The sequence below is a fragment of the Acanthaster planci genome, linkage group LG04, assembly GCF_054643075.1.
Source record: "Acanthaster planci isolate LZ-2023a linkage group LG04, COTS_SCS, whole genome shotgun sequence".
Classification (NCBI taxonomy): Eukaryota; Metazoa; Echinodermata; class Asteroidea; order Valvatida; family Acanthasteridae; genus Acanthaster; species Acanthaster planci.
The window spans coordinates 1,528,013-1,542,230 of record NC_141780.1 but is presented as its reverse complement, the minus strand read 5'-3'; the positions used below and the strand labels follow the sequence as shown (position 1 = coordinate 1,542,230).

The following is a 14,218-nucleotide window of genomic DNA, read 5'->3' as shown; positions in this document are numbered from 1 at the left end:
ACTGAAAAAAAAATTCTGTCTAGAAAGTTTCACCCATGATGCATTTCTTCCTTTGTCATTTCTGAAGTTTTAGTTCCGTAAGTTCCATATGAAAATTGTAGGTAGCTTTTTAGACACTGTGTCCCCTTTCAACTTTGTCCACCCAGATCAGAATTGGTTCATCTACCTGATGAAGCCAAGGGTCCTGCCTGTCGTTTTCGTTGGTGGCAGCCTTCTCATTCGGGCAGTGGACATGACGTCTGGGCGCTGGACGGTGTCTCGCTAACACCAGTGCTCTTCAACACCATCAATCTGGACATGAGCGACGACTCGGTGGTGAAGCAATCGCTCAGCTTTCACCTGGGGGAGATCAGAGATTTCTGCAAGGCCCACGAGGCTCTGGTGTGAGTCTCACTTCAGTCATTGTTAGAGCCATTTCCCTGTTTAGGTTTACTCTCCGACGATAGTGCACATGTCTTTTATATTTATCATTTGTAATAGTCTGTAGCTGTCACCATAATTGGATGCTACAGTGCAGTGAAGCTATGAACACTGTTACAAAACTACTTCTACTAACTTAAAGTATCAAGTGAGACCGGAGCCTTTGTTTCTGCATTTATTTACAACCCGGGGGCCTATTTACACAGTGAGCAGTCAAGGATATTCTGTAAGATGAAACGAATCAGACACAGTGGTTTCCTGTGGGACTATTTCTACTGAGAGCGGGCAAACCATATGATAGGTCATTCAACCACTGTAATAAACCTGAGCCCTTTCTCAACGATATCGCACAGAGATAGCGTGATCTGGCCAATAAGCAGTCTCATTGGGTATGACACGATGGACTAAAATGCATTGTTAAAGTGGAGAGTGCTTTGCATACCATGCGGCTTCTGCCTTTTGTCTGAATTCATTACATCGCACTGGGTACCATTTAAGTCACTGCTTCGAGCTACTTTTTCTGCAAAAATAGGTACCGAAGGTGACCGACCCAAAATAGTTTGGTGCTAAGAGTCACGACAGTTTTCTTCCCACTTTGACCATCGTCCAGGTTTTCTGGAAGCTCAGAGCCAGGTGGTGTTCGATATGCTGAGACCCAGAGCTTACAGATTGGGGCTTCTTACATCCTACAGTTTGATCTGGTCATGGGTTGTGGGCGGAGATATGGCCATCCACACAGAGATGGTAGGTGACAGCAATATCTCTGTCTGCGTACTTTTACTTTACTGGTAGTGAGCAACTACAGCTTTTGAAAAGGTTTCCAAAATTACCCAACACATTTATTTATCGTTAGGGAGCCTTCATCAAACAGATTTATTTGACATTGTTTCAAACTGAAAACGATTTAATTAAAACTAAACTAGGATTAGTTGTGTCACTACAAACTTTGGTCATTTTATTGGCAAATTGAGAGTTGAATATGAAAATTTGTACTCACTTCAGACCAGCTAACAAAAGTTATATTTTCTTGTTTTGTTTTAAATATTTTCAGATAAGAAGGTCTACCTTGAGTATTCTACTGACCATGGCCTTACCTGGCAGCTAGTCACCCAGGAATGCCTACCAGGCCAGACCCACTGCCAAAATGACTACCACAGCGCGAGTGTCTATGACGACACGCAGTATGGGGAATGGTCACGGATTACTGTACGACTTCCGCCCGCCTTGAGGTGAGTGTAGTCTCGTCACGGCCATCACTCGCGAGTTTATACCCAAATTGACACAAGAAATTCAGAAGTATGTTTGGCGCTGCATCTCTGTATTTATGGAAAGAACCAGTTTGTTGTTACTTGCATCCCCTGTAAACATGGGCCTCTTGTGGGGACAGGGGGTTTCTTGCCCCCTCCCCATGAAACAAGGAAAAAAGAGGAGAAGAAAAGAGAAAGAAAAGAACAAGAAAGGAGAAAAGGGAATGGAAGACACCAATTTGCTTGAAAATACGTCAGAATTGACCACCCTCCAAGCACCATTGATGGCCACCCTCCAAGCACCATTGATGGCCACCCTCCAAGCACCATTGATGACCACCCTCCAAGCACCATTGATGGTTAGTCAGTTTGCTGGTAATGAGTGCCTTGCCCTATCCCCTTTGGAAGGAGTTTTCCACCTTCCTAGCAAAGCGCATCTCTGAATGATAACCTTGGCTAATTTTGTGAAGACCTTCTTTGCAATGTTGATTGATTCCAGGACTGTGTCAACAAGATTCCGATGGCAACAGTCTGTCTTCAATGGCATTGACTCCTGGGCTATCGATAACATCTACATTGGCAAAGATTGTCCCGAACTCTGCCATGGACAGGGACGTTGTGTGGATGGTGTCTGCAGGTATATAAACAAAGGAAATGCTAGGCTGCTAAGCGCACAAAATAATGCTTACAAAGTCTTTGTGCTTACCATTAAAAAAAACTCTTGGCCAACCGTAGCAAGAAACTTCATGCTAACGGTTAGCATATTTCACAGGTTAGCAAGGAACTTTGGTTATGTCATGGTAACACACATGCGTAAATCCTGTAACTAAGGATTTCTTTGCTTATTGGTTAAGGCAGAACGTTTTGGCTAGTACTATAAATTGAACTGTTCCTTGGTTTAATGGCTCAAAACATGTTCTACGTTAAAGCATATTTTTTCTCGTAAGAGGTTCATGGAGGATACATCACGTGTGTACACTCACTTTAGCGAGTGAATAGCGTAGGTCTGTGGTGAACTTATACTCTCCATAAAAAAGATTCCATAAAACGTCTGTCTGGTTTTACTAGCTGTGACAGTTCGCGCTACAGCGGCGATACCTGCACGCCCAACTACCTCCCCTCTTCCGTCCAATCAGATTTTGACGAGGCTGCCGTCCTCTTCTCTGATTGGAGGGATGTCCACGGTGGAACCATCAGGGGTGTTGAGGATGGATGTGGAATTGTCACTTCGGGATCCTCTCTGTATTTCTACGGAGTAAGTCGAACTCTTCTGTCCCTTTTCTGTATATTCAATATAATTGTAACAGTAGCCCTGTTTAACTGTTTGACAGATTTATATCACGGCCAGCTGGCCCCAGGTGCGGCATTGGTTAACCCCCCACCCTGAAAACCAGACTTTTGAAGCATCAAGACACCACAGTATCAGTCCATAACTAAGATGGACTTGATAAGTGCCAGCCCTTGTGAGTTATTTGTGTAGCATTTGGTAGCTTCATTTTTGGAACACTCCAGGGCCCTACCATATTTGAGTGTTTGCTAAATCATAGGCCCTACACTGAAAGCGTGTTCGAGTTCAACACATGGTCACCACCACAGACTTGTGTGTGTGCAAAATGAATGGGAAACTGACAGGTTACCATGCTGCCTGCAGCTGCAGTTATGCACAGCTGGAATGTTACCATGTTGACAGTTGTCACAAAAAAAATTTTACAGGCTGACATATCTTCCGGCATAAGTTGGCTAGATGTACTTATTGAGAGGAGGATTTTCGGATCGCCTGTCAGTTAACTTTTCTCATTTAACTGAAGATGAAAACCAATATGGATGGGGTGCATTAATTGGACTTCTTTTCTTGAATGTTCATTCAGCCCGGAGTACGGGAGCTGATCAGTCATGACCTCAACACAGCGTCAGCTTCCTTCGTTCAGTTCTACATCCGGCTGGGCGGTGACGGCACGCTGCCAACGTGTCGCGGCGTCGATCGCAGGGAGGAAGGGGTGCTACTCCAGTACTCCAATGACGGGGGTATCACGTGGCACCTGCTGTTGGAACTGTACTACAGTGATTACAGGCAAGCCAAGTAAGTTGAAATCAGGCTACACATAGTACGCAAGATCTGATTCATCCTTAGTAGCCTTCACCAACTAGCATTATTTCTAGAAATTGCTTGACTTTTTTCTCTTGTATTGTGCATATTTTAAGTGTATGTCTGCTATTGGCAGATGTGCTGTTCTTATTGCCTGGTCAAAAAATGTCCAAGTTATCCCTTTGCTCCTAGAAATTATCTCCTGCAGAAAAAAAAGATTTGTTTTTTCAAATAACGACTCATTCGTGTGACCTTGAAACATGCCACAGCTAAATTCTCTGTCCTCTAATAGTGTTCAACTCCAACAAGTTCACAGAGTGTCCTGAAAATGCAGAGGTTTAAGGTTTCAATGAAAGCCTTGTTTGGTCCAATTGGGAACACCGACAGTTCCTTCCTAGAACAACATATATATGTTCCTGAATTGGAACGTTCATCTTTGTTTTTGCATGCTAACTTTAGAGTGTCATGTTCCCAGTGAGAGTAGAGAGCATTCCTATTGGGAACATTCCAGGTGAAGCAGAAACTTCCAAACATATGAAATGTTCCCTCACGACACAAATCGTCACTGTGAAATTGCAGGTCGCATTCACAATTTGCATTTTATTCTGACTGGAGACCCAGCCTCGGTGGTGCACTGATGTTATGGAATGGAATTTTTTTTTTCTGCCCTTGGTAACCAAGGTTTGTCCACCAGAAGCTCCCTCAGTCAGCCAAGGCGAGCAGCACCAGGTTCCGCTGGTGGCAACCTAGCCACAGTGGGGCATTTGAGGACCAGTGGGCCCTGGATGATGTCTACATTGGTAACGAGTTCAACGTACAGGCGGACCATGATGCCTATCTGCAGGTACATCGTTGGATATAGCTTTGTGGGGCAAACAAGTTACGTAGGGACTAGTGAATCTTCAGTGAAACGATGCCTACTTTCAGTGACACAAACCAATCATGAGCCATCAGAAGTAATCAAAAGATATCACATCGCAAGCTATCAAGTCTTCTCATTCACAAGCCAATCACAAGTCATCATGAAGGTTATCACAAACTCTCATGTCACAATCCATTACAATTTATGCAAAAGTCACAAGCCAAGCACAACTCATCGCAGGCCACCACTGTCAGTCACAAACCAATTGCAAGGCACCATAAATTAACACACGTCCATCCAAAGTTGTTTCCAGTTGAAACAAGTCACCACAATCCGTCGACCAACAGCAAGTTATCCAGCCTCAAGTTATTAATGCACAAGCAGTCTATGTCCCCTATTTCTTCAATGTCTGACCTTTCTAGTGACCAGACTTTAGCTTGATGTGCGATTGACTTTCTTTCTCATAATGCAATTCTCCTTCCCAGGATGAAGGCGCAAGCCCAGATAGCCTGTGGATGACAGTTAGTAACGGGGAACCAGGCAGCTATTGTAGCTCAGTGAACATGAATGCGCTAGTGTTTAATCAGCTAGGCGGGGACCGGTTTGCTGTCACTAGGAAGATGGCACTTAAAGGCGGTGATGTCATACAGTTCAAGGTGTGCTTGGCTTTCCTTGTCAATCACGTTGTAAATTTCGTGACATTTGGTACAAGATGTTGTTAATATTTGTCAGTTATTTTCATTGCTTTTTAATTTTCATTAAAAAATATGACCCTTTAATAGTTTTATTATCTTGTGTATTTTGATACGTTGGTGTCGCGCCCACAATCAACTTTCTTCTTGCTGACTGACGATTGTGAACAGAACCAATGTCAAAATTTGTCACAGAAGCCTTGTCCTTTGTGTCATTGAACTATTTGTTATATCTCAGCTTGTGATTGGCTGCCTGTCCGGTTTCACCCACTTTGCCCCCGTCTATCTCCAATATTCCCACGACAACGGCCTTCACTGGAATCAAGTCATCGAGAGCTGCTATCCCTCCAGCCTAGAGGAAGGGCTCTGCACAGGGGCAGGGCAAACCTATCAGGAAGGGAGTGTCTACCACATGGGGCAGTATGCCTATTGGAGACTGGTGGTCATACGACTCCCAGAACACATCACTCAAAAGTAGGTCTCCTCCTGGCTTTGTTTACACTCAAACCTCAAAACTGATGAAGTGGAGTAAGATTTGAACCTGTCACCATCGGAACACAGCGCCGGTACTACGCCAACACTCCCCGAAACAAAACTAGGCAAAAAGCATGTGCAGTTAAGGTCACAGCAACCAGAATGCCTTTGGCCGTTTTCAGAGTGGTGCATGATGTCCTCACATACATGGGGACGTAAAAGCTAATGGTGCCTGTGTATCTCCATAGCTACAACTGTTGGATACGTCTTTGCCTTTACAGGAAGACCCAGTTCCGTTTTTGGCAGGCGGAGGATGAGTTTGCTCCCACCTTCAGCATCGGAGCAGTGTACATCGGGGAGGCCTGTCCGGACAACTGCCGTGGTCACGGCGTGTGCTTGGAGGGGAGATGTCATTGTGATTATGGTCATACAGGTAAGGCTGTAGGTGTACATGAGAGAAGAGAATATCAGAGAGTGAGAATATCGGGCGTTGAAGTTTCCGAAACTGGAAAACTAGATTTGGACTCAAAAATGATTAATTTAATGATTACCTGTACAATTTAATTGATATGTAAACTGTTTGTTTTGAAGAAGAATGCATTGCTGTCAATATACGACTCACAGATAATAAGTGACAGGATTCCACAACGGGGAGTCTCAGTAATGCCATATGTTTAGTAATTATTTTCATGCACTAGAAAGATCACTTTAAGCTTTTTGTTTTGATGTACCACTCGGTTTGGCGTCTGGATAAAAATGGATATGATGGACAGTATATGGCCGGAAACTTTTGAAGGTTCCTGTTGAATTACAAAGTGCCAGATGTAGAGGCCTTCATCTCATAAGTGTCACCACTCGTGCCATGGCATCCCTGAGTGTGGAAAAAAGCCATGTCTACCATCACTGCAGCTAGAATTACTGTTGTGAATTGCTGAGGCCAGGTTGACCTGATGGCTTTTAATATGCATTTAGGCGTGAGCTGCCAGCCGTTGAGAGAGAACCCCATTGGTCTGATGGACGAGTTCGAAGGCCGGATACTCGGTGCATCGTGGGCCAGCCCACAGAGCGGGGCCATCGGTCAGGGGTGTGGTGTCATCAAGATGGACAACACTCTGTACTTTGGGTCTGTTGGTCCGAGAGAGGCTCGGACGGTCCCCTTGAACACATCAGCTATCAAGTGAGTGCAGTTGAAGTTTGTTGCCGATTAGAATCCTATGCCACAGGTGACGTGATTCAAAGGACATCTGGTACTTGCCTTGATACTCCGTAACATGGGTAACTTTGGTCAGTAACCACTAGAGGGTTTGAAACGTTGTTATTCTCTCAAACCCACAGTGGATGCGGACGTATTTAGTATCATTTTATTCAGAAATATCATAGTTATTCATTATTTAACATTTTCGTTGTTTGTGGTAACCATGGTAACCATTTTTATTTTGATTTTCATGCCCCGTTTTGATGAAGGCCAAAAACAAAAGGTGGCCAATATTGCCCCAAACCCAGGGTAACTTTGGTCACCCCTTTTTTTAAGCTCTAAGACACCAATAAATTTTGAACTTCCTTTTTTTCAGCATCAAAGTTTAGATGAGTATCACAATGCTCTGAAAAGAAGGGAAATTGAAATTGTCTTATCTGAGAAGAAATGATAACATACATGCAAAAAGTGGCCCAAAGTTACCCCATGTTACGGTAGGTACACATAGGGACAGTTGGACCTGTGAAAGCATTTCCTTGTCTTTTACCTCTGTGGTCTGGGTTCGATTCCTGGCTCGGTCCACATATGGATTGGGTTTTCGGTCCCTACCTAATTCCGTGGGTTTTACCCAGAATATTCCTCTGGGGTTTTCCTCCCACCTCTAAAACTGTAACTGCTTCTCATTGTCTCCTCTCTACAGGTTTCTTCAGGCTTGTTTATGAGCTACAGTGCCTGGGGCACTTTTTTAGGAATGTGTGGATCCTTCTCAGAAATACTTTACAATAATATGTTTTGCCATTGAGGGTACTTTTTACATTTAAAAATCCATTAAAATTCAGAGAATCAGCTTCTGAATATTCTTATAAAACGAACAGGGAAAACAGGCCACACACTGAGCAAATCGATCAGTAAATTGGATTCCTGTTAGTTTATGCACAAGAAGTTCTGGCAGTGTTGGACAAACCTGTTAACAAGCAGATTCCCTGTTACAAAGGATTTTAGAATCCCCACATGTCGGAACTGATTGACTTTTAACTTGAAGGATAATTCCCGTCTTGTGTTCGCTGCCAGGATCCTTCAGTTCTACCTACGCATTGGAAGCCCGGACTTAGGATCCCTGTGCCAACTTGCTACGTCACGTCAGGAGACAGTCATCGTACAGTTCTCCGCAGACAACGGCATCACTTGGCATACCCTGCAAGCTATCGACCCAACCGCGGTGGACATGGCTTCCTCTGTCAAAGTAAGGAAAGTCAGCCTTGGAATGCATTGTTACAATGCCATTTAGCTTGGTTGCTACTCTGTAGTACCAAACAGTCCCTGGTGTCATAAAACATGAGTAAGACTGTACTGTAACTACTTGGCCCCTTCTATTTGCATGCCTCTCAATCTTCTTCCCGTCTCATAAGAATTTTTCTCCTTCTGGTTGCAGGTAACCATAGAACTGCCCACAGAAGCTAAGACGAATGACACCGTATTCCGATGGTGGCAGCCGTTTATATCCATGGGTAGGTATGGATTTGAGGAAAGCTGTTTTGTATCTGAATCATAAAAACAAGCTGAACACCACTTTCTTGACACGTCCAGGCCCAGCCAATTCAGACTTTTTGTTTTGACGCATGTGCTTTACAGAAAGTCAATGTCATATTTCCTTCAACATTTCAGATGGAAGACAAGCACAGTGGGCCATCGACAACGTTCTGATTGGAGCCAACGACACCAATGCACACGGCTTCTATGAAGGATTTGATGCAGAATTGAGCGATAGCTGGTACTCCGTCATGTCTGGTACCCGAAAGACACACTGCCACTCTAGGCTAGAAGCACTTGTCTTTGATGGCGGAAGTGGTGAGTATCGTGACCCACAGTAATGCATTTTCTGTAGATCAGTTAAAAAAAAAATTATTCATTGTTATCAGATTACATTTTATCATAGCCATTTTACTGCAGAAAATTACTTCATGTAAAGATCTTCCAAATTAAGGCATTAATTTGTTCCGAATATAAAACATTTAGGGGGAGTATAAGTTTGTTTACTTGTTTCTTTATTGTAATTTAAGCTCGTAACAATGTGAACATTCATAACGCCTCACCCACAGATTCTACATCTTGATTGGCCAAAGTGTGTCATGTGATGCTTGCCAGGTTTACTATTTTTGTGCCACCACTCCAAAAAGAATATACACATTCAGCCTCGCCCTGAAAAGAACTATACCCGTAGCAACCAAAGAACTACATCCATAGCAACGAAACCATGAATAATAGGCCTACTGTTGAACCAGGCTACGTACTAGGTACTACTAGCTGAATAGGTTAAAAGAACGAAGATGCAAATATTCAGGTCCGGTATGTCACATGGTGTATGTTGGCAGTACACACATTCTAACATCGCACACAATTTGCAAAATGGCACACTAACACTTTGCTTTTTGATATGGTATTATTGCAGCGGTGTGAAAATTCAGCTTTCTAGCTGATTTCAGGGGTTTTTTTGGTAGATGTTGACCAAGAAATTAATTTTTTTTGTGCACCTCCTGTGTACAAACGTGTGGGGACTTCTTTACATTTCAGCTTTTTGCTAGCTGTTTTCAGCTTTAATTTTGAATGGCCACTCACACCCATGTTATTGATTTTTAGCTTAAATCGTGCAGAATCTGTGGCGAGGTGTTATAAAACAAATATTGACTGCTTCGAGTTGTATAGTAAAACTAGTCTCCCTCGGGGATCCATGGAGCATTCTATTTTCCCTCAGCTTTGCCTCAGGAAAATAGAATGCTCCATGGATCACCTCGGGAGGCTGGTTTTACTGTACCACTCAAAGTCGTCAATATTTGTAGATTATATTTCTGAAGTCATTGCAAGAAAAGCATCAAAGTTAAATTAACATATACTTGACTGCTTGACAAACACATACAAATATCACATTTGGGGGGAGATTTACTCAACAGAATTTAAAGCTAGGTCAGTGTTATCCACACAAGTTATGATCAACTGATCCCAGGCAACCTCCGAAAGTGAAAATCAACTTCCGTTTCACCCAGTCTCCTGAGAAGTGTCTTTATCCTGCCTGTAAATTCATCTGCTTTCCCTAGCTCATGGTGAATAAAAAGTGCTTGAAGAAAACCGCCTTGGTACCAACCTTCTTTAAACATTACAGGTGCTCCTCGCTACGCGGAAACGTGGGACTTTGAGATCACACCAGCAACATTCCTTCAATTTGAAATCGTCGCTGGATGTAGGCACCAGACCACCTTCTCACCCGAGCACTCCATCGCCTTGGAGTACTCAGTAGATATGGGACGGTCTTGGCACCTCGTGAAAAAGGAATGCATCCCGCCAGACATGGGATGTGGGGGTTACGACCTTGGCAGCGTGTACACGGCCGAGATGTACTCCAAGTGGACGCGGGTGACCGTCTACCTCCCCATAGCTGCTGTGTGAGTTATCTAACCCAGAAAATTCTCATCGCATTATGCATTTAGTTATATTTCATTTCAGTTGGATATCTCCAGAGCTGCTTTTTGAGTTACGGGCCTTTAAAAAAAATCTTGCGCAATGTAAATCCGTTGGAATTATCAACGTTTTTCATCGGCACAGCATCTGTTTTCCTCTGGATGGCCAACTCGGTGATACGTCAAAACAAATTGGCCAGTTTACACACTGTGACAAATTTACTGACATAGAAAGGCCTCAGGACTAATTCTGTGAGATCTGGTCACACTTGGCCTTTTTTAAAATTGTGGAACTATATCCATTTTGTGGCAACAGAAGCTACTTGAGAAATGATTCCTGTGCCTGACATAAAGCCAAGACTTCTGGCAAGACTGAGGTTTGGAAAATCTTCCTTGCTGTTACGCTACAAGAGACCAATCTTTGTTGCACCTACCAATTCCTTTTTTGCCGTATTTTGAAGCTGTTGTGTCTTGATTGCATCATCATCTCTCAACAGATCGCCTTCCACCCGTTTCCGCTGGATCCAGCCAGCTTTCACCGGCGAGCAAGACGTCTGGGCTCTAGACTCCATCCACCTAGGTCTGTATGACTGTCCCTGGATGTGCTCTGGCCATGGTGGGTGCCATCACGGTCAGTGTATGTAAGTACAGAAAGCGTTGCCACTATGATTGGCCAGATGTGACTTGTTTCTGAAATGTGATGTATCCATTTGAAAAACAGAGGGATTCGAAAAAGTACGCAAATTTTTGTTCATTTCTTTTGTGGAAACAAGCTCTGTATGTCAACACGAGTCAAAAGCTAAATGGTTCATGTACTCCACCTTTTTGGAAAAATCAGCAAAAAATCTGAATTTTAAAAATCAAATGGAAAATTTTGATTAGGCATTGAAAAATATTGGATTATATGCTTTACCACGAAAGCCCTTTTTTTGGCAAGATGAAGTTTTGGGATGATTAATTTTGATAGCTGTTCGTCTTTTTAATGTTGATTTTTTCAGTTGTGATGCTGGCTTTGGCGGTTCTCGTTGCGTCCCTCAGCATCCTCTTCCTAAGATGCTCAAAGACAACTTTGAAGGGCAGCTCTCCGAAACCCGTTGGTCTAGTTCCTATGGTGCACACATTGGTAACATGTGTGGTATACTGGTATCAGGAACTGCCGCAGTCTTTCGAGAGGTATCTTCAAAGTCAAGCCAGTTTACATTGATACGTTGTGCCTTTAGAGTTGCTTTATATCCGTGAAACAAATAACATGTATATGGGAAACTGACCAGTAGAGCACCGGTATAGTGTTCCGGAGGTTGCAGGATCAAGTCCTGCTCCACTGAGTTTCTTTGTTTTTATCATTTATAAGCACCTAGTCAGTTTCCCTATATAGTTTGTTTCGTGATTTATGTTCAAAAAGCCGCATCCTCTCTGAATGACCCCTGTTCACCACTTCCCAGGTTGTATCGTGTAATTAGGGCGTGATCCCTGGCTATGTGGTGTTTCAGGTTGAAACCGCTTCTGGCTAGTGCCTCCCAAACAGAAATAGTGACAAATGGGAAGAGCCACCAACATAGGGCTGGATAGCTCAGTTTGTAGAGCACCGGTACGGTGTTACGAAGGTCGGAGGTTCGAGTCCCACTCCAGTTAATTTCCTTGTTCATATCTTTATAATGCTTTACATCCAGACGTGTCAAAGCAGTTCACAGTTTTTGTGCCACCTGTTCATTGGGCTATGAGATCAGTTTTCGGCAGCTTGTGATCTGTGAATCTGTTTGCTACCCTCAGAAGCACTCTTACTCCTGGGTTGGGAGAGGCAATTGTTGTAAAGCATCCTGCTTAAGAACAACACAAGCACTGTGGTACTTATCAGGGTTTGAATCCAAACACCATCACATTTGAAACAGTAAAAATGGAACTAATAACCCTATGAAGCAGAACCACTGGATTGTGGTATGGCTACACTTAAGCCCACTTTTAGTGGATTTCTGTCAAAATGTTACTTGAATTTGATGGCTTGTGTATCTCCGCAACTGGACAGGCAGGGCCCCGAATGCTGGTCACGCAGGACATTGACTGCACCATGATGCAATACATGCAGTTCACCTTCCAGTACAGCTGTCCATCGCAGAGTACCAGCATCGATCCTGACCGGTCCCGTGCCGTACTAGTCCAGTATTCCAACAATGGGGGTACCACCTGGGAGACGTTACGTGAGCTGCACTACACAACGCCACTCAGACCGACCTTCATCAACATCAAGCTGCCCATGTTCCAGAACAATGCCACCAAATTCCGGTTCTGGCAACCCAAACACTCAGGTATTTTCCAAGACCAAAACTTGAAGCCCGAGAAATGAGCATTTCTTGTTTAGGTGAAATAGTCTCACTGACTTACAGCATTACATTTCTTTCGAAAGTCAGCCACAAGCATTTTTGCTTTTAGCTTGAGGTTTTGCTATTGATATACCATCAAAGTAATGCTTCAGGTTTTAAAAGTAGCAGCTAATAAGCAAATTCCTTTCCTCAAGAGGAGTTTTGATACTGACTTGTGTTTATTTTAACCTCTCATCGTCTACAGCATATTCTCTTTGATTACTTGAACTACATGTTCATCTGGGTCGGATCTACACAGCCTACCCAAAACAGAAACACTACAAACACCTGAGAACCACATTTTCTTAATTTCAGGCAATGGTGATTCCTGGGCCATTGACGGCCTCGTCATCGGTGGAAACCTCATGGGCAGTAACATGCTGTCAGGAGACTTTGACTCAGGAATCTCAGAGGAAGATTGGCTCTTCTATCCTGGAGCACGGCTGGATCACCTCTGCCTTCCATCTACCGATGATGATGTGCAATCAACACACCCCAGGTTCCGATTTTTTTTTTTATTTCTAAGCATGCATATAGGTTGATATGTTGACGTAATTCTGTGTCTGTTTTGTAGATGCCTACACCATAACCCAGTTCAACCACAAAGTGAATAAAGATCTTTCACATTGAACGCGACAGATCTTTGTTTTTCTCTCAGCCTCTCCTTTCTTTTCCTTATAGCCCTCATCTTAAGTAGTCACTGATGGCCTTGTGCCGGGCGAATTATGTAAAAAGAAATTGATTTTTTGTTTTGAGCTCAACTGTATGGGCAAAACATGGGACCAAATCCTGCTTCTGTCCGTGTGCCTCTTGTTTAAAGCATTTGTAACTCTGTAATTTATTAATTTCTTTTTAGTAATTTTTGTGACACTTCCTTGATATATTATGAATACTGAAACCATCTGAGCTGAAATAATGGCTGACTTTGAGTAACTTGAATTCTCGGAGGCCAGGTTGACAGCAGGTTCTAGCCTGGGCTTGGTGTACCAGCTAGAACCGGGGGAACATTCAGTGACGACGAGGGATATTGACGTCAACGAGCACACCATGGTGCAATTTGAGGTGAGGGGAAAAATGACAAATGGTCTGACTCACTGGTGCTTGAATTAAGCTTCGTCTTTCCCGGCCAGGGGGATTAATTGTGCACACAGGTGGTCACGATGGACTTCTGTGACAAGACCTTCAGCCAGATAATTACAACCGTATTGTGAAATCAAATTGTTTCGCTTTCTGACACTTTGACTTGGGTTCGAATCCTGCTCAGGGGATGGATTAGGTTTTCAGTCCATGACTGACTCAATGAATTTCCTGAAGTACAACTCAGGTGTGTTCCTTCCCTTCTGTTAAAAATGAACATTTCTTGATTGTTTTCCAGATTTCTCTAGTTTCCCGATCTGCCGTAACTCACTTGTTCACTTTTGATTGTGTTATCA

The 14,218-nt window shown here is 43.3% G+C and overlaps 1 protein-coding gene across 3 annotated transcripts in view; it reads left to right on the top strand.

The window, feature by feature from the left end:
* Nucleotides 1–14,218, top strand: part of LOC110982067 (reelin-like) — a 51,348-nt gene that overhangs the window by 19,398 nt on the left and 17,732 nt on the right. For all 3 annotated transcript variants that reach the window (XM_087135347.1, XM_087135345.1, XM_087135346.1), the window contains 20 exons: nt 147–383; nt 1,031–1,164; nt 1,472–1,649; nt 2,167–2,304; nt 2,736–2,922; nt 3,536–3,747; nt 4,435–4,597; nt 5,101–5,271; nt 5,546–5,781; nt 6,063–6,214; nt 6,754–6,958; nt 8,048–8,219; nt 8,409–8,484; nt 8,642–8,824; nt 10,134–10,413; nt 10,926–11,069; nt 11,427–11,601; nt 12,452–12,731; nt 13,101–13,284; nt 13,739–13,847. In XM_087135347.1, the coding sequence (XP_086991473.1) occupies nt 147–383; nt 1,031–1,164; nt 1,472–1,649; nt 2,167–2,304; nt 2,736–2,922; nt 3,536–3,747; nt 4,435–4,597; nt 5,101–5,271; nt 5,546–5,781; nt 6,063–6,214; nt 6,754–6,958; nt 8,048–8,219; nt 8,409–8,484; nt 8,642–8,824; nt 10,134–10,413; nt 10,926–11,069; nt 11,427–11,601; nt 12,452–12,731; nt 13,101–13,284; nt 13,739–13,847 (3,616 nt within the window). The remainder of the gene's footprint in view (nt 1–146; nt 384–1,030; nt 1,165–1,471; nt 1,650–2,166; nt 2,305–2,735; nt 2,923–3,535; nt 3,748–4,434; nt 4,598–5,100; nt 5,272–5,545; nt 5,782–6,062; nt 6,215–6,753; nt 6,959–8,047; nt 8,220–8,408; nt 8,485–8,641; nt 8,825–10,133; nt 10,414–10,925; nt 11,070–11,426; nt 11,602–12,451; nt 12,732–13,100; nt 13,285–13,738; nt 13,848–14,218) is intronic.